The following is a 24,352-nucleotide window of genomic DNA, read 5'->3' as shown; positions in this document are numbered from 1 at the left end:
AACTTTTCAGACTCCCTAAAGATTTCCAAGGAAATACAGCATAGCCAGCCTCATTCACCTGACACACAATAATTCCTTAGCACAAAACAGACTTTTAGCATGCTTATGCTTTTCTCCATGGCTTAAGCTAAGAGGCAACAGCAGAGGGAAAAAAAAAATAACATGATCCAGCTGCAAGAAACATCTGCTTGAACTTGTTTGAGGGGAAACCCTGTTCTGCCATTTTTTTCCCCCTATTATTTCTGAAGTCTAGTTTCTTTCTGTATCTTACCATTATGAGAAGCACTATTTTTTTATATTAATAYCACAAATGTGTTACTCACCTCTGGTGTCTGGACAGCAGAACTCCACATAACAGGTCTCTGAAGAAAAATTACTTGCTTTGTGGCCAGATTTCCTTCACTACAATTTAAAGAAAATAGTTTCCATTTTTTTAGAGGCATTAAATGTCACTAACATATTTAAAGACAACTTTAAGRTGAGTGTAMRTCCATGAGTGAGGAGAGCATAGGCTACAGAGCACTACGGAGTTCACTTGCATAATGTAAACACCCTCAACAGTTCTATAAGGATGTTAAAAAAAATAGAAGCATAAAACTAGGTTAAGGTGAAGGACATGAAAATATGGACAGACCAGAACTTGTATTACCATTACTGGAATTAATTAAAATGCATGTTCTTGAAAGTTTAAATATCAGAGCTCTTATTTCTAATCCAAGTTATGCACATTTATGTCTGAAGCAAACCTTCCCAAGTTTTTTTTAAAAAACTTTATCTTCACTGTTAAATATACTGCAACATATTATTACCTATTAATGTCACAACAACCCAATCTTAATAAATCCATAGCTTCAAGAAATATCTCAATACTTTGTGCTATGAGACTCGAGAATTAACATTCTTCACTGCTAAATAAAAGTTGCTRTAAAATGTCATCTGACACAGTAGGATAAGCTTGCTGCCTCATCACCTATGGAKAAAGGGATTCAGCTCAATTTTACTAAGTTCTACATCAAGAATGAGATAAAAGATACTGGCTGTTTTGCACAAGGGAGGCACCAGCATAGGTAGGACAAAATTATATTTTAGAGAGAAAAAACAAARAAGGGGAACAAATAAAAGACTAACTGCAGTCCTGGAACTTTTACAGAGGCTAATATCAGTGTGGTAGACAAAGCACAGGTGCTGCAGTTTTTTTCCAAAAGGGAATACTTGTAGAAAAATAAACATGAYAAGGTGAAGCTATTCAAGACCAAATCAGATTTTACTGATATAATGTTTTATAAATACATTCTCTCTGTGACTGTATTTTCATCACCTTTGCACCACAAATACAKGTCACCACATTGATAGCATATATAATACCAAGCCCAACCCCATGCCACTGAAACAATTTCAAGACCAGAATGCTCAAATGCAAAGGTTCAAAAAAATTCCTGTACTCTTCTAAATATCAGGACCACATTTTTAAAAGCTCTTCTTCCCCAGCTGCTTCTGGGCAGTATTCAGTAAGATATTTGAACATGTAGGGTGACCACAGATTTAAGAGTGCATTAAACAGAAGTAGCAAAATAGAAGCACCATAAGATGTGAGTTCACTTGAAGTATTTATGATTCTACTAATTCTATAAAAAAAAAACAAACCCTGTATTATGCATGACATTACAGAAAGAACTATTAAAACAACGTAAGCTTTTACTTCAGTATGGGTATGTCACAAGGTTAACAACCACACACATGAAGTTAACTGATGCACATTTCATGACTGAAAATTATTTTGTATTTAACATTATTTTGTATTCTGCATTTAACATAAATTTAACAATTTAACATTTAAGARAAAACAGGGATTAGAACTGTTGCTATGAGCTCAGAAGAGCTTGTTAACAGCCTGTCTTAGTAAAGCTTCTGGAAGTAAGCTCTGAAAAAGTACACAAACAGTACTATTCCCTGCATAGACARCTACTCAGATCAATAGTTCATGATGAAGTGTTTCTGATTGTGTTTGCTGCCTCACAATCCTTCTTTCCAGCTGAACTCAGGTCACAACATATCTTTGCATGTCTTCCTTAGATGAGAMAAGAGAAGYAGAATTCCAGTTTGTGGGAAAAACAAGAATGCAGGAGAACAAATTAATTCATTTCCTTAAAGCTTAACAAGGTTTCCTGTTCCAGGAGTCCTTACCTCACTATTTACATTCATTAAAAGAAAAAGTGTTTAGATTTTATGTCATGACAAGGAAATCAGCAATCCTGCAACCTTATTCCACTTGGCTAGGTATTTCTCTGTGCCTCAGTTATGTCTCTTTTGATCAACTGAAAAATGTCTCTTTAAGCAACAAGACTGAGCACAGCCCCTGGCATGGGGAAGAGCCTACAGCTTATTTTGTAACAGTGTCTGCATTCCTTCAGAGAAAAGAAAAAAACCCAAACATTAAGCTACAGCTTGTACAAATTCTACTAGAACAGAAAAAGGACATGATGGTGAGTAGACAAGAAGTAAATGAACAATTTTCTAAGTCTGACCTTATTAAAATGCYGCACACGACAAAGCTGCTATGAGCTCAATTCACAAAGGACTCAATGACAGTGGGATTTCCACAGAATTTAAATGAGAAAAAGTRCTTAGAGCAAGGGAAGCTCCATAGTTTCCCTCACATTTCTACATTCCCTCTTTGCCTCATAAGTCAGGGCATTTTGAAAACATAGATTAAGTAGTGAGCCATGATAAATTAATAAGYACAGAGTCAGTGTTTTTTTTGCACTGCATGGCCATAGTTTGSTTTACCCATTTTCAGGGACTACAGTAATCAGTGAAAGGAAATAAAGGTCACTGCAGAGTAAGGCTGCTGAAGCCTTTTTCCTGTCTCTGCTTTTAAGAGTGGTGAAGAGCAACAGAGACTCTTTTGTTGAAACACCAGCAATTTGTTTGCCTGCTTATGCTGTATGGGCAGAAACTGTGTCCTCTTACATGTCTAAGTCCTCCAGAACAACCATCAAGCTAAAAGCTCAGTAGTACTGCCACTGGCTCTSATTTTTACACACCTATTTTTCTAATGCATGAACATCTGATATACAAAGCACTTCAAATAGACATTAGACAAAATTTTCTTTAAAATTAACAAAAAGGAATAAGATAAACTCATTATTTCCATCAATTCAGCATTTTTTTTTCATTTCTCAGAAAAAAAGCTTGGCATTCCTTTGGAACTACACAGCATCTAGATTTTAAGTTATGAGACAGATGCCAGCTTAGGATATTAAATGTCCTGGCTTTAAGGATCTATTTAATGCTAAATTTAAGAAATAACAGAAATAATTCTAATTTTCAACCACAAACATGTATGAGCTTCTACAAACTCATGRTAATACCACACTAGAAACTGCAGAAGCACTAGTTTACAAGCAAAGTATTTTCTAGATACTCACTAGATTTAGCTCCTAAAAGAATTAATAATTTTATTTTTGCTATTTATTTTCTCAGCTTGGCATAATTACTATCAAAGTCTTGTCTTGAAGAAATCTACAAATAARGTGAAACTTGTCTATAATGCAGAAGGTTCCTTCAGTCAATAAYATTTTTGTGGATYGGTCTGGGATYCTTYTWYWGWYTRMWKWMWKYARWCWRWAAATGTCTTTATTGACTCCCTGACACAGTTTAAATACCCAACATGGATGTATACAACAAACATTGCATCACATGCATTTTTTAATGCTTTTTTCCTCACATTCCTGGAGAAAAAAAAGTCACTGTTAGAAGAGGGCAACTTCTACGCAATCTATAATCTGTCAGAAACAAACCCAAGATCCACAATGCTTATTTTTCAAACCATGCTGAACAAAATCACCACTGAGCATGTTTCAAGAAAGGCAACTTTTCTCAAGGAAATGTTTCCTGCATCCAACATAATTTAGCTGTTGAGGCAGGAGATAAAGGAGTAAACAGGTCTCCAGATTGCTATCCCATGACATTCAGCTCTCAGAATACTTCACACATCAGGACATTTGAGAGTAAGATTTATAAAAAAAAAATGAAAAACTACAAACCCACACAGGAACAGACATGACAGCCTGATGTTTTTTTTAAACTATTTCCAATCCTAACCATGCAAAAAGCTGRAAAGGAACACACCAGGGCATGACAGCCCCATCACACCCAGAACTGGTGTTGGCTACACTTTTCATCTGCAAGCAAGCAGTGTCTKGAGATTTTGCTCTCCATGCCTGAGAACAGATCACAAAAGATCTGAGATAAGGCAAAGTTTTGCAATAAATTAGGACAAAAGGAAGATGGAATAAGGTAAAGTACTACAGTAAGCAAAAMTGGGGATAACAGACAAAACTTTCTTTAAATACTATGTACAAATTGTAGTTGAAAGATAAATATGAAAACATGGTATTTTTCAGATCATCCCAAAAYGTTGCTCATTTTGGTTTTTTCAGTGTTTCTAAAACCTGTTAATATTCAGGCTGGGTTTTGWGGTCAGAGTTCCTAGTCTGGGAAAAAAACCCCCAACTGTTGAACAGCATAAAGTGTCCTTCTTTATTAAGACTTTTAGCTCACATTCCTAGGATAACCCACAACCACTACAGTGAAGGCATCTTTCATATCAGACACTCAGTAACCATCCAGGAATTTCTTCTCTTCCTTAAATATCAACATCAATGCCTAAAAATAGCAGCTAACAATCACTACTTAGCCTATCAGAACAAGATGATATTAATTTTCTGACTCTTGTGAATTCTCAATTCCTAATTAGGAATTCTTCTTCAAAAGCTTTTGTACTTTTTAAAAAGAAAATTGAATTGCTGTATATGAGATACAGAAAACATGATTCATCCTATTTCTTCCAAGAGTAACTCACAAGCCACAGTGGGATAACAAGCATTAGACAATTCATAGAGACTCCTACTCAACCATTTAGGCCAAAAAACAAATGGTTTTTATTAGTCTGAGTGGATTGGATASAAAATGAATCTGGTTTCAGATTTAGCCAGGGTATAACCCCCTTTAGCACGAGCACTGCTGTTAATGGACTGGTTGTTTCACATTTGGGTTACAGCACTACTTCAGCCATCGAGCACAGCCTAAATATCTTCCTGCTGTATTTTCACTAATTCAAGGAACAGCTCCAGTCTAACCCAGCTGCTAATGCTTCCTACAGCACTATTTCTTTTTCCTTACAGCACTTGCCTCTTTYAATTGGCCCTGCCTTTGCTCTGTGATCTGTGGAGGTACAAACCAGCACCATTTGTTCTGCTGCAAGCACAGACTGACACTCCCAGAGCATCACTCAGCAGCTGCTCAGACATTCCTGACCCTTCTTGTCCAAATCCTATGGGGATGGGCTCAGTTACACTGCTTGTGGGACACAAGAGGTTGGAAGTTCAAAATTCTATCATCCTATGACTCAGAACACACCATGACTACTAAAATMTCTCTCTCATTCTTCATGGACATTCTTCAAAGATTAGACTCAGATTCTGAAGACTTTCTCTCAAGCTCTAAGATTTAGCCAAAATTTAAGCCGTTTATGAAAACCAGGCCCAGTATTTCATATAGCCTTTTAAGTCACCATATTAAATGATGACTACAAAACTACTGAAGAAATTGAAGAATTACAATTTGTTTCATATTCTGAAAACCACTTCTTCTTCCAGAGGAAAACAAAAAAAGAGACCCTAAAAAAATTAAAGCAACAGAACACACCATACTGTACCACAACTTCTTTTGGCTGCATTTAATCAGTTGGTTAAAATCAACTATTAGAAAACACACTGCCAAAAAAACCTCAACACCTATATCCTGACCAAAAAAGCCTCCTTCTTACATGTGTGAGTTGATTTAATTATGTCAAATCACTTGAACAGAACTTCACTTTCTTGCAGCAGCCTTCTTAGGATCTTTCATTCACATCTTTTTCATGCTGTCTTGATTTAACACAGTGAGGTCTGGGATCCAAAGATGACTGAAGTCATCCACTCTTTCCACAGCTGTTAATCAACCCTAAGCCATGCCTCAGTACATTTGTTTGCTTTTGAAGTTTGGCAATCTTAATCTAATGGGCAGAGAACTTTAAACAAAAACCCAAGAACAACAACAAAAAAAAGGTGAGAGAAGAGCAGCAYTAAGAGCACTTAGTCTAAAGTTTCATTTACCATTTTTTAGCTTGATATACAAGGAAAGCCCCGGTGCATTTTTGGGAGAGTTCTTAAAAAAAAAAAGAAAGAAAGCCTGGAACCTTATGGGGAATCCAGGTCTGCAATTTACTTTCCTATATAAGAAGAGCTGTCACACCACTCATCTCAGTAAGTATTACAACCAGAGACCTGAAATCCAGTAGTCTGGTACTATATTTCAGGTGAACCATAAAGTCTATATTAAAAGAAGAGAAACCACCCTGAAACTTGATGGATTAGCACATTCTCAGCCCTAATTTGCCATAAATACTCCAGAAGGGTCTTGTGACAGCATGACTTTTTCCACAACCTAAATCAGTCATTCACCAAGGTCCTARACTAGTGAAACATTTCACACTTGTTCCCAGTTGAAGCATGACTAATCCCAGTGCTCTGGACTGTGTATGTAATAAAAAGTTTTCTAAATAAAATCTTCCATGTTTAGGTTTGCACAATGTATTCATCCTAAGACAATGAGGTAAAACACTCCACAAAAATGCTACCTACATCTCAAGCTTTACTTACATTTAACATCAGCARCCATTTTTCTTCCTTTTACATTTAAATCTGCAAGTAATTATTTGATAATTTTCAGACATAGACACCAAAAATGCAGTAATCCATAGTTTGGGTACCTGTCATGTCGTACAATTGGTGTAGGCAGGACACAGGTCAGGAGCCATCCAAACTCAGCCAGCGTGTGCAACAGAGGTCCATAATCTGTTTTAATTTCACACCCCTACATTAATAATTATAAAAAGTAGTAAAGAGACTCTACAGGTTTTACTTGCATTTCTAYACAATTATACCACCTCCCCTCTCACTTTTAATGGGATAATTCTTTGAGATGACATCAAGCTGTTGTTTGGTGGAGATCCATGATTTCAAACTGAAAACAACTTGAAAAGTTCAAGACTACAAAATCCATGGAAAACAGAATGTATWAACATTAGGTATGAGCACTGACTCATCAAGACATTTAATTCAAATCACATCTTGCTCATTAGGCACTAATTTAGTAAAGTGACAAGTTTAAAACATTTTAAGCACCATAATCAGGTGTCTCAGTTGATAAATTTACACTCTTACACCACCACGTGAAGAATAAGGATTTCATCTAGCTACATACTTAAGGTTTAGTTGGTTTTTTTTTATGGGTGGTCTTTTTTAAACATACAAGTTTTTAGTTTAATGTTGCTCTTTYTCACATTGGTAAATGTATCTATCATGGGATATTTTGAAATTAAGGCCTCAATATCCTCCAACAACAACTGCTTTCAGATGCCATTGATACCAATAATCCAAAAATATTAGAATATTTCCAAAGAACAATTGAACTAATTTTCTTGCTGTATCTTACTATAGGAGTAAATACAAATTTATTAGGAAACCCAAGTCTTTCATATCTAGCAGTAAAACATTTATAAAAATATATATCTCAATACCATATTGAATTAACTCATTAACAGTTTACTCTTGTTCTGTTTCTAGTTCTAGTTATTTTCTCCTCCTTCTTATTTAAAAATAGTTCACACTGTTGATGCGACCTGAACTTGCTGTAATTACATCTAAATTGGTCTGAAAAACACACACAAAATCCTCCAAACATTTTCTTTGTTGCTTCAGGCCACAATCCCTCTGGCATATTTCTTTTATGCACATTTACCAATGCCCACAAATCTGATTTCATTTTATGATTCATGGCTTTATTTAAGCCTATGCAGGTGACTTCAGGGAATCATCCTGAATGTTTATGGAACACTGGTACAAGCATCCAAAAGGAAAAAACAAAGAAAAATACAAGTAGGAAATAGCATTGCCAAATAATCACCTATTTACCTCAATGACTGTCCATTGTTCAACAACTATTGCATCATTTCCTTTCCTGTTAGAACCTGGAACCCCAGCACCTTCTTCTTCATAGATAAATAATCCTTCTAAAGATTTGGGCAAATAATCCCCTGTGAACATAGAGTTTTAGGTTCATAGATTATCAAGATGTACRCAAGATTTTTWTTYCCTCATTGAMCAGTCCTCTAAAATAAAATTAAATSTTRYATCAAACTGAAATTTGTGGTTATTTATGCATCTAGTTACAACTTGGAATGTCAACTTACTATTAAAATCCCTTTTTTTTAATACAAATTGAATTATAAACTATTTTTTGAAAAGCATTAACTCCATCCACAGTCCAATCTGAATTCCAATTTCCTGTATTCAACATACCCACTGCAGAGCACAGGCACAACCCTTTCTTTTTTTAACTTCAACATTGTCTTCCTGACAAAAAGTGTGACTTTTGGTGTGGAGGGGGAGAGCATAAAATGAGTGAACCATAAAGCTTAACTACAGCTAAATACATAAATGGCCACAGGAAGTGCCTGRAACAAGTAATTGTAGGAAGATTCCTGAAGGGAAGGAAGTGTCAGAGCACAACTCCCTGACTCACATGTCAAAGCCTGGTAGCATCCGTTTGGCCCAAACTAAAGCTGTGCATCAAATATTGATTCATTTTCTGGATTTGCTTCTCCTAATAGCCTCAGAGAAGCCTTTTGTGGAGATTTACYCCGACAGCTGACTAACAAACTAAATTTGTACAGTAAAATGATGTAATCCTCCAAATATCAGCTTTAAATCCCCTCCAATACTGGCTGAKGTATGTTATTACCTGGGTATTAAAGATGGGGGAGTTATTGATGCAGAGAARAGCAGGCAGGCTCTCCATGGGGAAAGGGGAGACTGTAAAACTGCTGTTGGACAACAGCTGCAAAGATTAATTTCAACAGCTGCCAAAACCACCCCTCAGTCAACTGTAACAGATCTCCAGAGAGTTCTTTTCCAGCTCTAAAAAAACTATCTTGAAAAACACAAACTGAATTCTCACCTCTCCTGGCCTGAGGAAAATTCTTTTCTTCCAATGACTTAAATAAATAGGAATAACAGTTCCACAGCAAAAAACACGACTACTACAAACAGTGCCATCAGATTGTTTATGTGCACAAGTTTGAGGGGGACTAGCTGCCAAATTCCATCAGAAGTAAATCTACGCTGATGAGCTTACATGACTCTGACAGTCACTGAATTTATTGCAGAGCTACAGAAACAGTGATTCACACTCAAAACCATGGGGAGCAGTGAAAATTGGAGAGTTGGCTTTAGTGTAAGGTTTTTGTTTTTAAAGAACCATAATAAAACTTGTAAAAATCTTATGTTTTACATATTTTTTTTAATTTAAGGTCTTCAATAATACAAGCCTTGCAAAGAGAATGATGAGTGCATATTATTTAAAATAAGAATTATCAGAAAAAAGTGTTACAACATAGTATATATAACAACTGACAGGAATTTTACCCTCCTCATTTAATACGTGTGAGAAGCAAACAAAATGACTTACGAAAGCCACTTTAATACATTATTAATTATCTACTGCATTTGATAATCAGCCTGAGCACTGCAAAAACTGTTCAAGGTCCCTGAAACCTTTTCAGCAAAYATTTGACAAGACTTCCCTCCACTGCAACCCTGTGTTTTGCTTACTTATACTGGACTGCAATAATTAATTCTRAAGGAACACCAACAACTTTCAACTTAGTACAAGCAAGAAGAACCTCACCAACCAAAGACAAAGTATCACCTTAGTGCAGTATAAAATGTAGGTCTGCTATCAAACAACATTTGTTAAAATACCTGTTTCAGATTTGCTTAATCATATCRGTTTGTCTTGGTCTGTACCCCTAACACTGTGGTACTACCATTTTCTTCACTTTTTTTTAAGCAACTGCACAACAGTAGCTACCTACTATTTTTTGCACACTTAACTTCTGGCTTTTAAAAATGAGTCTGCAATTACACATTTTATCAGCAACTGAGTTTTAGAGTTCTAAATACTTTTCATCCCRTTGTCTTTTCCTTGAGAAAGCACAAACCAAACCAAAAGAACTGGCATAAAAGGTTATTCTGTTATAAAGTGATACCAGTTTCCTGCTTTGTAAATTTTCTATTACTTGATCTATTATCAATTAGTAGAATCTGAAACCTAAAAAGGGAGTAATTGATTTTCTGGGCAGTTACAGATCTATCTGGACATGTTTACATATTGACCTTCACATCAAGAAGCAAAATATAATCATAATTTTTTTCAAGTGGCATAGTTTTGTGTAAACAAGSAAAATCTTCATGATATCCTGGGACAGTACTCACCTTTAGAAGTTTCCCAGTGCACAAAAGAATCAACTAAGGACAATCCTTGTTTATAATAAAATGAAGTTAATTCTAGCCAGTCTGCTTCCAGTGTASTAACAACTGGCCCCTTTCTTGTTACTTTCATAGACAAAACACCTTCGTGGTAGCTCCAGCAGGTAGAATCATCATCAAAAACRTTGAAGACTGTATAYAGCTTGTCTAAGGAGAGAGAAAGGRAGAGTGAACATCAAAGACAGYGCTCCAAAATTAGTAACATTACTAACCAGTTATTTTAACRTAATYTTCTAATTCTAAGCAACAGTTTTAATACTTGTTTCTTGACATGGCTCTGCWTAAGACCTAAACACATGCAGGACAAGGTGTGAGGGGAGGCACACTTTGGGATAGGAGGAAAATGTCAACTTCCTACACTTGGACTGTCATTGGACTCTTGAGGTAGGTGGGGTTTGCCTAAGGAAAACTCACAAGGGCCAAGAAAATCCCAGTGGAAGCAGGCTTAATTTCTGCCTCTCATGAAAATTCTGGCTACAACCATATGCAATTGTAAAAACAAAGGACAATTCTCTAAGTTTGTAAATGTAAGGGAATACCTTGTACAGTACTGATTTTAACCCACTATTTTCTGAAGTCAAGTACCAGTCTAATTAGTTGCCTACTGGGATTTCCCTGTAGTAACTGATGATCAGTGAAAGTTAAGGATACAAAACCAACATATCCTCAAATTGTTTTTCTATCTAGATATTAATACAGTGCTGTAACAAAGCCAGTCACAAACAAGTACTCATTAAAAACTAAGAGATGCATAGCATTTTAGGAAATCACTGGTGCAAGTTACAGAATGATAGTGTGTAATGCACAAATACACTCGTGTGGCACTGCTGTGGAGAAATAACATAAAGCAGCTGCCAAAAAAATCTTCTCAGATTGCCCACCAGTATTAGGCAATCTAAATCAATGGAAACCAACCTCTAAACACAGAAGTTCTCACACTGTCAAAACAAAGGAATTTGGCTTAGACGATTCAACTGAAGAAGCCAGTCTCTCTATGCTCCAGAAACAGAGATATAATCCCAAAGTAGGATTTGTCCTCTAAGGAATCTGAATCAGTATTTAGAAGAACCCCTCTGTTTTGAGAAGTATTACCACTCCCACTGTAACTGACATCAGGTGCCTGGAATAATGCAAATTCAGAAGAAAATTTTGAACTTTCAGTAAGAAATGACTCTATCTAGTTTTACCATTTTCACAGGTGCTCATATTACAACAGATGTGTTTATCCTGACAAACCTTAATTTCCTTTCCCATATATTGAAGTGAGATCACTCATTCTTCAGGAAAAAAAAAGTTTCTCAATGCAACTATTCAATTCGTCACACCTACCAGAAATTTACCTCTGCAAGCAATGTATTATAGTCAAAATTTAAAAGAAGAGGCCAGAAAGCAACCTAACAGTAAAAATTGCTACCTTATAAACCCCAAATCTATAACTTGGATGAAGTTTTGCCTCTTTTGAGCAGTGGTAAATGGAAGTGCCACACTGGCAGTACATACCTACGCACATGTAAAACCATCTTGGAAAATTAACAGCAGTATTTTTCAAAATAATGGTTATTTAAAACATAGACTAAGAAAGGTGGTTACATGTCCAGTTTTATCTTATGAACTCCAGTGATTTTTTATTTGACTAGTGTAGAGAAGCCTGGCATATCCATGCTAAAGCTTTTTGGAAAGTTTCCTGACAACACTGCACGTAGGGTGTGCACTGGCTGCTGATCTACCTGGTCACACCAGTCTGCACAAATGAATCTCCTGAACAGAAGCAAGAGTTGTCCAATTCCTCCTTGCAGGACTTCTATTCTGCTACATATAGCAAACCCACTATTTCAGGCTGTAAGAGTTAAGCTTTAACACATTATGCTACAAAGGCTCACTTGTTGGAGAACTGCTTTTACTTGAGTGTTAAAAATAAGAGGGACATTGATTACCTCAATGCTTAGAGTTGTTATTCTCACGTCTTTAAACTGGAGAGGCTGCTTTTACAGCAAAGTGAAGAGGTTGCTTTTGAGAGCAATCAAAACATGTCTGGTTCATCCAGGAAGAGCTGATTAAGTCAAAATACAGCCTGACATGAAGGTTTCATGATGCCTGCTTTCCACAAAATCCTGCCTTGCATTAGTTCTCATACTTCAATTACTTCTTCCTTTTTACCTTCTCCTCTTAGCAGTCAGCAGGCCTTAGAGTTTCAGTACCAGAAGTCAATGTTTCAGGCCATTTTTCACACAGACTTCACCAAGCACCTCATTCTTCTACAACTAAGCTGTCCATCACAGCACCAGCATTTTTTCAATTATGCTTTTCCTTCCTATACTTCTAATGCTTCCTTTTCTCCAATAAATTCATTTTGTAACAATTATTGTCTTTGATTTCATGGTCAATGCATTAATTTAAGTGATCTCTTTCAGGACACCTCTTGATGGCACGTTAACCAGAAAGAATCCATTATGAACGGATTTATTTGCTGTACATTATGTGGGTTGCCTGGAAGCATGTAAAATTATGGCTCTAGCTGGAAGGGACTTCCTTTGTCAGCTTTGAAACAGGCTCAACTGAAATCACAACATATACTTGGAAATCACTACATAACTGAATACTAAGTAAAGCTACATGKGCATTGCAGTAAATATTTTATGACCATTGCATCCTCCTAAAAGGAAGGATTTTTACTGCACATACACATATCTAGAAAAAACCAACATGTTTGCAACATGTTTCAAATCACAATTACACCATGGATGATTCTGAAGGGTTGGTTTGTGGTTTTCACTTTTTCTTTAAATTACAAACTAGAATTCTGACAGTACAGCTATAATACTCCATTTACTAATTTTAATACATTACCACAGCTCACATACATAAAACAGAAAGGTAACTATTTCTTCTGCTTTTACTGGCAACTTTTTTAGAAATATGCATGCATTTACATATGCAGATGTAGAGGCATCTTCCAAAACCAGTATTTGATAAAACAGAAACTGCTTTTCTTCCATTTTTTTGTGACACCGCAACAACTCAATAAAATACCTTATTTCTGCAACAAACAAGCAGCATTTATTACCATCTCCTTTTCGTGGTTTAGGAAGGCTGACATCTTTTCCAAACTGGAAATCTGAATCCTCTAACAGTCTGCTTTCTCCATGCATTTCCTCCTCTATCCCACTCTCAGATGAGTGACCGCTCAATGTTCCTTCATTCCAGTTTTTATAGTTTTCATCAAAGTTTTCTCTTCTGTGTTCCCTATTTCTTCTGCCCAGTGTTGATTCCAGCTCTGCACTTCCATCTGCACTTGTTCCATTACAGGCTTTAGGCTGAGGAAAATGTTGTGTTACAAATCCCACAAACTTCTTTCCTCTTTTAGCAGCTTCATTAACCTGCAATACAACATAAATTTAGCTGCAAAGTCATTTTAGAATTGCACAGAACCTTTTCTTCTTTAAATCTTGTGCATACATGAACTGCTTAACTGCTGAGGACATAAAGGCATAACATTGTATTACAGAAGGGTGACTTGTCTTTGATGCTGCTTCTGCTTCAGAGTAAATGGAAGTTTTCCAGCATGTGYTTGGAGTCAGGACAAGAAAGGTGGCCAACACTGGTACTGACATCAGAGTATACAAAGTCCTTTATTTAGAACAATCCCAAAGTGTTTTATTCACTGTTTTGCAGTGATAAGCAGTATAGTAGAGCAATAAATATGTGATGCCAGTCACACTAAAGATACTGACTTCCAATACCATAGAAATATCTCTGTCATGTGGCATGAGTCATTAGCCCCTGATTCCCTTTGGGGCTACTCAGCTCCTGTATTACTGAGAATATTGGAGGACCAGAGAAAGGAGGGAGCTAGAAGCCAATGAAAACCCTCTTCACTCTTTCAGACAGTGGTGTCTTTTTCTCTGCACTTAAGTCTCAATACACAACTGCCACATCTGTGCCACCTGTGCTATATATCTGTTCTTGGAGGTGGATTTTTCCCTGGGTTAAGGAATGCTGCCATTTAGGAAGGTGACCTCACTGACATCTTGTGCTACAAGCTTCCCTGTGAAATAAAGTCCTCCCAGGCAAATACAGAAGCCTCAGCTCAGAAAGGAGACATCACTTGGGAAGTACAGGATTAAGTGAGGGCAAGGACAGAAGAATCTTTATTCAGTTTACTCACTCTTAGTCACCCGAGTGAGTAAAAATCAAATGACTGATGGTATTGCAATCCCTTTTAATATCATGACAGTGACACTTCAGTTTCTCTACTGTCATTTTTTATGTACAGCAATGATACAATATGCCAATCATGTGATTATATATACAGAGCTCCTGCTTCAAGGACAACCAAAACAGTTCTAAATTTAACAAGAGAAAACCAGGCAACATGATAATCTTTTTCATGAAATGCCACAAAGTCTTACTGTTTCAGATCTTTTATTTTTGTAAAAAAGCAGGATGTTTTTATTGGATTAATGGCTCTATCTTTTCAAAACAGAGCATCTTAAAATCAAATTATTCTCACATACTACTTCTGCAACAGATATRCTCCCAAGACTCCATCACTGCTCATTTCAAGTGCGATTTTCTAATCTTTGTCTGGTACACTACACTACACTACCAACCTGGAAATTGGCATATAGCTTATAAATGCATAATGTAATCACATTTTAAATTAGAAATACCTGCAAAAGTGAAAACTAGCCACTTAGAAAAATATAAACAGCTCTTAAAATTTCAAAGACCATTACACATCTCCAATCTGCTTTTTCTTCTACCTTGTTTGGGAACTAATGTAAAAGRTATCACTAACTCTTGAAATAACAACAGCTTCCTGTTTCAGCAAGTCTTCAATATTGCAGCGGAAGTTAAACACCCAAGGAACCAGAACTGTAACTTGCATTCCAGTAGTTTACTTTAACTATACMATGTTTTCAAAAGCAGTGCCAAGTAAATATTTTGTATAGTTSCTATACATGTTGTATTTTTTGTTAAAGAATGAAAAAAAAAACATTTCTTTTTAGGGACTTACAAAAAATATAAAACTTYAGATATCATGCAAGCATTTTACAAAGAGTGACCAGGTCTGATTCTGCTTTCAACAATGTAAGCAGCCAATCTTCCAAAGCTTCACAGTGATACTAAGTCGTACATTAAAAAGAGTTACTCTTTTCTAACTTTGAGAGAAGTTTTGTAGCTTCTATAAAATAAACGTAAAACTAAAAACACAGCCATGAAATAGAACTTACATGTATGTCAGAAATAAAACACTGAAGTCAGAAAAGAAGTCCATTACCTTTTCTAGCAGTTCTTTCACTACTTCATTTGTCAGTGTTTCATATGTTAAAGGACATTCCTCAATCACCAGCCTGGGGTGCCTTTGTCCTCTGGGTGCTGCATGCTTCTGGCTAGAACAGAGAAAGAAAGCAGCCTTTGTCAGGAGTTTGCTGCTAACTTGAGCAAATGCTTGCATACAGAATTCTTTTCTTTTGGAATARTTATGAATGAAATCCTGACAATGCTTCTTCATACTTTTTAGAACTCAGTGGGTTTTGGTGTTTTGTTCTGTTTCTTACACAAAGTGGCAAATACTGTGAGTTTCAATGCCAGGATAAGAATATTAATATTTAACAGGAATTTTATCTCAAGACCATGCAGAGAGATGGAAATTGAGCTTTACCGATAGAGTAAATAAATGCAAAAATCTTTGATAATGCAAAACACACAAAAGCAGCTTCAGTTTTGTAGAAAACATACTATGAATAGAAATGGTCCTTTTACAGTGTTAACATCCTCCTGCTTAGTTTTTGTAACTAAAGCAGAACTGCAGCTGTTAAATGAAACAGTATAGGCAAATACAAGGCAAAAACACTGAGGGTTAAAGAAGGTTTAAATCTCTCAAACTTAAGCTGACAAACTCTAACTTGCATTTAAAGTTATMGAATAATATTGATCTTTTATATAAAGCCAGTTGTGTTATTCATCAGACGTTTAAGTGAGTGCCAAAAATATAATGGGATTTTATTTAATGCTTCCTTCATATAATCATTTCATTTAGAAAAGAACATCAATGAGACATATTCAAATACAAAAGGTGACTTTCCAAATAGTAACTGGAAAAAGTGTATTTGCCTACAGCAAAACCAATCTTGTTACATATGGCACCTGGTAGGAAACTGGGAACATACACCAGTTTCACATGGAGGCTACAGAGTCTCAGCCTTCATCCATTCAAGGACCTAAAGGTTCAAACAACAACTTCCAAAGGATGCCATTTCTACAGGGATAAGGCAAACTGWGGGAGCTTCATGCTGGCAGCATCAGCTCGTGGAAGCCTCAGCTTCAGAGCAAGCATTCTACTTTCTTACTCAACCTTTTGCCCACAAGAACAGCATTCACCTTGTTTTTAGATGAATTCATAACAGCTATATGAGCTACAAATATTCTGGACAACACTTGTTTAATCAAAGGGTTTAAGAATTTCTCTCAAATGAATGTATTTCATGAAAGCATTGCTGGAGTGGCAGGGAGGCAGCTTCCAATTCACACCCTTCCAGTCCTCAAAGGCAAAAACCTCTGTGCATCAGATGAGGACTCAGGAGAGAGGGGGAAGCATGACAGTTTTTAATGCAGTAAGAAATTCACTTTTCTAGTTATTCAAAATAAGAAGTAATCTTCTTTGCATTCAAAGKAACTAGTGGTAACATTGTTTTGTATGCGTGCTTTTAAACCACAGGGTAATTACAATGCTTTTGTACGACCTCTGATCACAGAAGGATGACTTCCTTMTTAATAAGAAAAATCCCCAAACTATCCTTGATAAGTTAATTCACAAAGTATTTCCCATGTTCCCATAATTTCCAATGATTTCCCATGTTTCCCTGGGAAAAGATACACGTTTTGAAAACCAAGAAAAAGCAGACATGAGATAATTTAAAGCAGCTTATTACTCTCCTAGTGTTTCGGTTAATCTTTTATTTGCTGCAGGTTCTAAGATGGAGGATATTACACTCTGGATTTTTGTTAGGACATTTACTAAGCCAAAGAAAACATTAGCCTACTGTATGCTTAGCATTGATTAAAAAAACATTTCTAATTTGTTAATCTGAGGTGCTCATTTCAAATTGATATGTTATGCATGTTGATCAATTCACTTGCAAATGGGTTAAGTAAAGGATCAGTGTATTGAAACTATTTTACTGTTACCTTAATTTTAATCTGGACAGTACCACTCGATACATGTGACTTGCAGGGAAATTCCTTCTCCGTCCAACTGGCAGCAKAATGGGATGAACAGCTCCCACAACATAGCCTTTGCTGTAATATTCTTCCACCCGAGATGCTATATCCAACACAGAACTAATCTTGATAACTTCTGGATTTGAGGAAGCTGAAAAGCATTGAAAGCAGAAGAGAAGCACATGATACTGTGTATGTCCCTRAACACTTCGGGTGAGTTCCTTTTATGCAAACCACAACAAACTTATCCCCAGGCATTTATTAAAAAGCTACAATTCTATTTATACAAGAAAAAGCAGATTCACAGATGATTCAACACTGTTCAACTACTTCAAGTACCTATTTTTACAACTTAATATGATCTATTTTTAACATACTTGGCAACACTTTTTGTTTGATCWAGGTCTGCCAAGCTGACTTAAAAGCTGTGTTAACATCTAAATACACAATAGGGCTGAACTTGACAAAGCAACTATTTTGGCTAGCCAAAGCCTTTAACATACTGATGCAGTATCACTCAATAACAGCTTTGAGGTAAATTCCCATGTAACAGATTTAAGCCTACAAGAACTGATTTATTTCCATTAATTTTTTTCTTTCCCTTAGAAGTGATCTGTGAAGTATTGGCTGACATCTTGATATAGTCCCTGTTCCTTTTTTCAACAGACCTAAGCACAYACCATCTAAGTAAGCTTGAGGTGTCATTGATTTCTAAAGAGGGTCCCTCTCAGCACATGCAGGCATTTTGCATCAACAGGCAGCACCTGGACAATACATCACTATTAGGGAAATCTACAGRACTGAAAGGAAAACTTCTTGGAGAAGCTTTTTGGAATGGTCCACAGCTTTYACAGAGAGAAAAGGAAGATTCCACACAAGTAACAGATATATATTCTGCTACAGTGAGTTTGATAGGTCAGTAATTCCTGCTCAAATACAACTGGAACTGTAGATGCTCTCAGAAAGCAGGAAATCAATACTCACACACWGYAKCAGAAGAGTAATTATGCCAGCACAYAATTGCCAAAGCTTTCATCCTTTGCAGTTTTAAGCTCTGATAACAAAACAGCTTGGCTTGAAATGTGCTGGTCTATCGGTGACCCCTGCTCCAAGCAGCCTATTTGTTTGTATTCGGATGGGTCCCTCTTTGCAGGACTTTCCACACATTAAGACCAGTGCTCATCTGCATTAAAGGATGCCTCAATCAAAATTAAGTGACCTCACAACATTTCTTCCAAGATACAAACAACTTCAGTGTGATGYTGTGAACATTCCCTTTCAAATCATACAACTGGAAATAATTAAACACACTAGTTCTCCTTTGATTCTACAATTTTAAAACTTACAAAAAAGAATAAAAGCCATTACATAAATCTTTATGACTTTCTCGAGTTCATTTCATACTCCTACCTTCTCTTGTCCACCTGCACTATAGGGTAGGTAGGCAATAGCAAGGAATTTAAGGACCTAAAACACAGCAAGTCTGTCTATCCTACTGTTTTAAACTATCATACACTGGAGATATGACTCCTTAGTTTGCTCAARTATTTTTATTAGAATGAACTGCATCAGAACACTGCCAGCTGATGAGTGGTATGTTCTGTAAAACCTCTCTATACTGCTTTCCCACCACAAAATGAGGGCAACATTGACATATATCCACATCATGAAGGGCTTCAAAAAAAGACCACAAAAAACCAACCATCAGAAACAACACTCAAAYGCTTTTTAATACCAATTTCTACTAAAGGGACAAAGGAATGGAGGCCTACTTTGCTGGTCCTTGTAAGACTTTTAACAGCTCAGAGAAGACATCAAGGGGAACCAGAATAACTTATACTGTAAGAAAGGCACACTATCATTATCATGAACATACATATTGATGGTTTATTGCTCATAACCAGCAAATCGAACCTATTAAACAAAGCAGTCAATCATTCTCAGTCACAGGGACAGGGATGTTATGCTTTTCCTTTTTAAGTAGACAATATATCACAGCCCCCCTTTTGTAAACAGATGATATTCTGTCCTTAGTAATACCCCCATCCTATGATTCCACTCGTCATAAATCCAGGTGATACATGTATTGAGAAATAACTGCTTCACAACTCACAAACCAAAAAAAGAGAAATGATGCAATATGATCATCACTTTGCTGATTTTGCAAATGTCTTAAACACTTTCTCATAAAAAATTTCCTTCCTGATATGCTCTCAACAGGTAGCCAAAACACTGTAGCAATAACTCCARCTAACTTTCTTGCTGCATAGTAAGCCTGAGATGCAGGATACTGAAGATGATGACAAAACACCTGTTTCATACACATTCATATTGGTATTCAAAGAGACAAGAACTTGACAGCATATCATCTTAGTAGGTTGCCTCAATATTTCTTTTTTTCCCCAGCTGGAGGGTTGTGGATAAGGCAAAAGCATTCTGACTAGCAGAAATATAAAAACTATCCCTACTTGTCAGTCAAACTGACTTCAAAGATTAGCAGCTGTTYTTGTAATAGGGATATGCCTCATGACTTGGAGACCTTAGAATTTACAATCACTGACAGGMATTTAAATTCACAYTTCAGAGTCCACTGCTCCCTTTTCTTTGTACTGTTCAATTCCACCAAAAGATTGGCTGTAATTTTCTTGCTTGGGATCCTCCTGATTCAGATCATCCTTGATGGAACTCAAAGCTAATTTTTACAGTAGGGATGGAAGCATTTTGGGGAGCAGAAGGGGAGAAGACAAGGTTCAGTGCACAGCTAATAACTAGTTAAGATGCACAGGGACTCCAGCCAGCAAATTCAGGCTACAGCATGGTTGACCTAATCTGCATCATGGCTTGAGAAAAGATCAGGGACTGCTGAAAGTTTCCCAAGCAGGYTCATTTTGACTTCACATAGCATATGCCTGATAAAGCACAAAATAAATAACACATTTATGTTTGATATATTTTTATCTCCACGAAGGACATATTTTACTATAAGATCTTAAATTATTATTAAGTGCAGATTTTCTCTTYTATTTGGTGCAAGATCCAGTGGCAAGAAACCACTGGGGCAAACAAATCTATGTAGGGGGGGAAACCTTGCTCTGGAAATCAGCAAAGCAGAATAAGTGCCATAAAGATATGACATAACTTGACAGCAGAGCAAAAACTTTGGTCTGAAGTCATAAATTGCTCTCACACAGTTTCACATTTAGCAAAGGATATTTAAATAGCAACAAGTATATAAGTAAGTTGACTGGAGTAGAAGGAAAAAAGAAATAAAGCTCAATATATTATCCCCAGTACTTTAGCCAATCCTCACATTTCAGAAGCAATCAGAATCACAAAATGCTTCCGAGACAGTATATATATATATATACACCATGGGTTTTTTTCTGTATTCCTCTTAGCTCTAAAAAGTAGATACTTCAAAGAAAAAACATTAAAATATCATGTACATGCATAGCTAGAACCATTCAATAGAAAGATACCTGTGTCAACAAATCCCCTTACTTCCAGTTAGAAACCTAAAAAAGAGTCAGGCAACTATCAAACTGATCAGTTATTTAACATTCATAATTCCACTGAAAYGAACCAATTCTGACTGTCAGACAAAACAGGAGAATATGGATCTTTACTGCTGTACTGCTAGTTTATTGAAAAGAGATATACCTTTTTTGCACTTGTTTGATGTGCTTTAACTTAAGTCACAACCACCTTTACAACAAATAATTTATACCACTTATGGAAACTGTAACTTGAAAACACAGAAAAATTATGCAGAACAGAGGCTATTTAGGAACACTAAATGCTCTTCAGTCTTCAAAAAGTGTATCCTTTCTATTATCTGTAGCTTAGTAGGTAATCCATGTATGAAATAGGCAGCTCAGTTATATTTCCAACATCTTACCACTACTACTTAATAATTCTGTTTCTTCAGCAGGAACAAGCCAGTGAGAAACTTTTTRTATAAATAAACAGAACAGTTAGATTTCCAGCATTATAACCTGGCAGAGAGTATCTTCTATTAGCATATTGTAGTTTTTTAGTGAAAAGACTGCTGTATTTTAAATACAAATATTAAAACAGTTAAAACTAATCAGAAGCCAAGTTTTGTATATGAAAAGTTCCTGTAACTGCAGCGAGACCTGCACTTACAGTCTCCCTTTATCCAACCCTTCTAGTAACAGCATTTGCTTCAAATCCTTGTTATTAAGCATTTCCAGTAGATTATTATAAAATGCAAGTTACTATAAAGTGACYGTAAAACTGAGCTGTCTGTTCTCTGAGGGCAGCCATCTGGGCTTGTTTATGTTTTCAACTTTGTGGAACAGGGAGTTGCTCTGTTAGAGATGGGACACCCTCGGGAAGGAAGTATCCCACAGAGCACTGTCTGCCTCCAGCTATGCATACAGATTTTGTTTCATTTCAGTCACAATTTCAAAAGACTATTCAACTGCTACAAGTAAAGCATTTGGAAAAAATAGTAAGACGAAACTCAGACTGTTACAGAAACATCCACCAAGAGTCTGCGGTGGGCTAAGAGGGGAAGTTACTTCTGATACACAACTAAAGAACAGACTTACTTCTGCATAAAGTAACAAGGACAATGACAGCCTGTTTTCAGAAGTTGAGTGCATTTAAAAAATTGTTATTCAATTAAGGCTCAGGCACAGTGTATTTTCTGAACCGTCACACTGAATTCAGACAACCATTATTCAAAGCGAGTACGGATGGCAGTATCTGACTCACAGGAAACTAGGAAAAATCTCTTAACAGTTTTTAGCCAGCTTCCTTAACGAGGACAGTTGTGTAATTTGGAGGGTTTGGTTGTTAAAAATACTTCAGTAGTTTCCATTGTAATTTTATACAAGTAAGAACCTTCGTCATGATTTGTATTTCAAAATAAAAGTCTTACATTTTGGCTAGCTTTGATAAAAGTGTCTAAGATTTACCGTAAGTCAAACAACAGAAAACTAAGATAAATCCCATTCCTTCTTATTTCAAAATAGTAAAGATACAGCATTAAAAAAAATACCTTCTAAAGTAAAATCCAGCAATACATATTCATAAGCAGAATCCATCTTTGTTTCAACTTGTGGTCTCTTCAGTGTAGAAAAGATTTTTCCAGGGCTGCTATCATCTGGGTCTTCCAGCTTTCTCAGTCCGCACCCCATGGCAAGATCTGCAAATGATTAAGTCGCAGGAAAAGGTGGGGGGAGCAGCAAGATCTGTYGTTCTTACTACAGGACAAAAAAAGTAACCAAGTAATTCCCCTTGATTTTTTTTTTTTCTATTAGCTGTAAATCCAAGTAGAGAAAAAGTCCAGTTCCCAGACCAAAAAGCAAAGGTACTTTCCATTCATTTTTAATAYAGAACAGTAAGCTCGTGATGATTTCAAGCTATAAACTTGTTTAAGAGTAGGCTTGATTTCGCAGCAACATTAGAGCTGCTCCAAACTAGCAGAGATTTTCCATGCCACGTCAATTTACAGCCAGCCCCTATCAGTGCTCTCTTGCAGAGGACACCAATAGTGCTTTGTTTGTCCTTCTAGACTGACCGGGTGAGGGGGGGCGAGGGGGGGAAGAAGAACTGAAAAAGAAAGTTAGAGAGAAACTTGTCTGTCATTACTTACCTCCAGAAGTTCCCAACTGTGGTAGAAAGACAGGGAGGAAAAAAGCAAGTTAGTCAGAATGAAAGAATGAGAAAAGAGCCTCAACATGGTTGGAGACGAAAATCACTTCCAGAAAGGAAGTCAGCTTCAAGAGGAAATTGCTTCTGGCATCTCAAAGGGTAGAAAGGCAAATGAAAAGCTGTTTAGTCCTTATTTTAGATTTCAGAGTTGGCTCCCATTTCCTTTCTACAGGGACTTTCTTCCAGAGGAAAAAAAACAACCCATACATGAACACARCATAATAGTGTAAAAATACATAAYTTCTTGTCCAGAAAAATRAATAAGAATCTTCAGCACRAAAATTAACTTRTGTAACTGTTTTTGAAAAACGCCAAAAATGTTATACTGAAATATTCCTAACTTCAAAWGGGAATGAGTTTTTTAACACTATATATTAATAAAGTAATAAAAGTTTGTTTTCTATTACTCCTAGGTGTTGAACAAAGAAAATCCTTTTTTCCTGCTAAACTGACATTAGTCTGTGTCTGTAACAACTATCAACACTGCTTTCTATGTAAACTTTTCTTTTCTATGTAAACTTTTCTTTAAACTAGAAATTTATTGTAATTTTAAGGGCTCTCATTACTCTCTATTAACTATTGCAAGTCACTTGTAACTGTATTACCCCTGATGCAAACCACAATAATACCTAAGGAAAAAAAGAACAGTTATTTTACAGTCCTGCTATTCCCAGGATGAACTGTTAGAAATTTAAAATTTAAAATTTATTTAAAAATATTTTTAAACTGCATCTAAAAGAAATTAGAGTCATCTAGAGAAAATAAAGATTCATAACACTCTTTTCGCTTAAAGGAACCACACATTTAAATTCAAAAGGCTTTTCTTGTTTTTTTCATTGAAACGTGTGAGTCTTATTAAAAATGCTAATATATCTATAATAAATAATTCCAAGTTTGGCATTAACTATTTGTGGGTTTCTATTCTACTACAAGCAAAGTGACCTAACTTTTAAGTAACTTACCAGGAATGCTAAGACTAAAGACTACAACCCTTTGAAATACACATTATAGCC

At 36.1% G+C, this 24,352-nt stretch overlaps 1 protein-coding gene across 1 annotated transcript in view; it reads right to left on the bottom strand.

Annotated features, from left to right (window-relative positions):
* RFTN2 (raftlin family member 2) overlaps positions 1 to 23,229 on the bottom strand; it is a 28,823-nt gene extending 5,594 nt beyond the window's left edge. Inside the window, exons 1-8 of the mRNA XM_057379313.1 lie at positions 22,684 to 23,229; positions 17,625 to 17,808; positions 15,715 to 15,826; positions 13,489 to 13,810; positions 10,380 to 10,580; positions 8,019 to 8,140; positions 6,815 to 6,918; positions 324 to 402 (exon numbers count right to left, since the gene is read on the bottom strand). Of these exons, the coding sequence (XP_057235296.1) occupies positions 324 to 402; positions 6,815 to 6,918; positions 8,019 to 8,140; positions 10,380 to 10,580; positions 13,489 to 13,810; positions 15,715 to 15,826; positions 17,625 to 17,808; positions 22,684 to 22,822 (1,263 nt within the window). The 5' untranslated portion in view covers positions 22,823 to 23,229. The remainder of the gene's footprint in view (positions 1 to 323; positions 403 to 6,814; positions 6,919 to 8,018; positions 8,141 to 10,379; positions 10,581 to 13,488; positions 13,811 to 15,714; positions 15,827 to 17,624; positions 17,809 to 22,683) is intronic.
* Between the last annotated feature and the right edge of the window lie 1,123 nt (positions 23,230 to 24,352).

The sequence above is a fragment of the Malurus melanocephalus genome, unplaced genomic scaffold (genome assembly GCF_030028575.1).
Source record: "Malurus melanocephalus ecotype Western Australia unplaced genomic scaffold, MMel_1.1 scaffold_401, whole genome shotgun sequence".
Classification (NCBI taxonomy): Eukaryota; Metazoa; Chordata; class Aves; order Passeriformes; family Maluridae; genus Malurus; species Malurus melanocephalus.
Note: the sequence above shows the minus strand (reverse complement) of the source record. Positions and strands in the feature narration are given on the sequence as shown.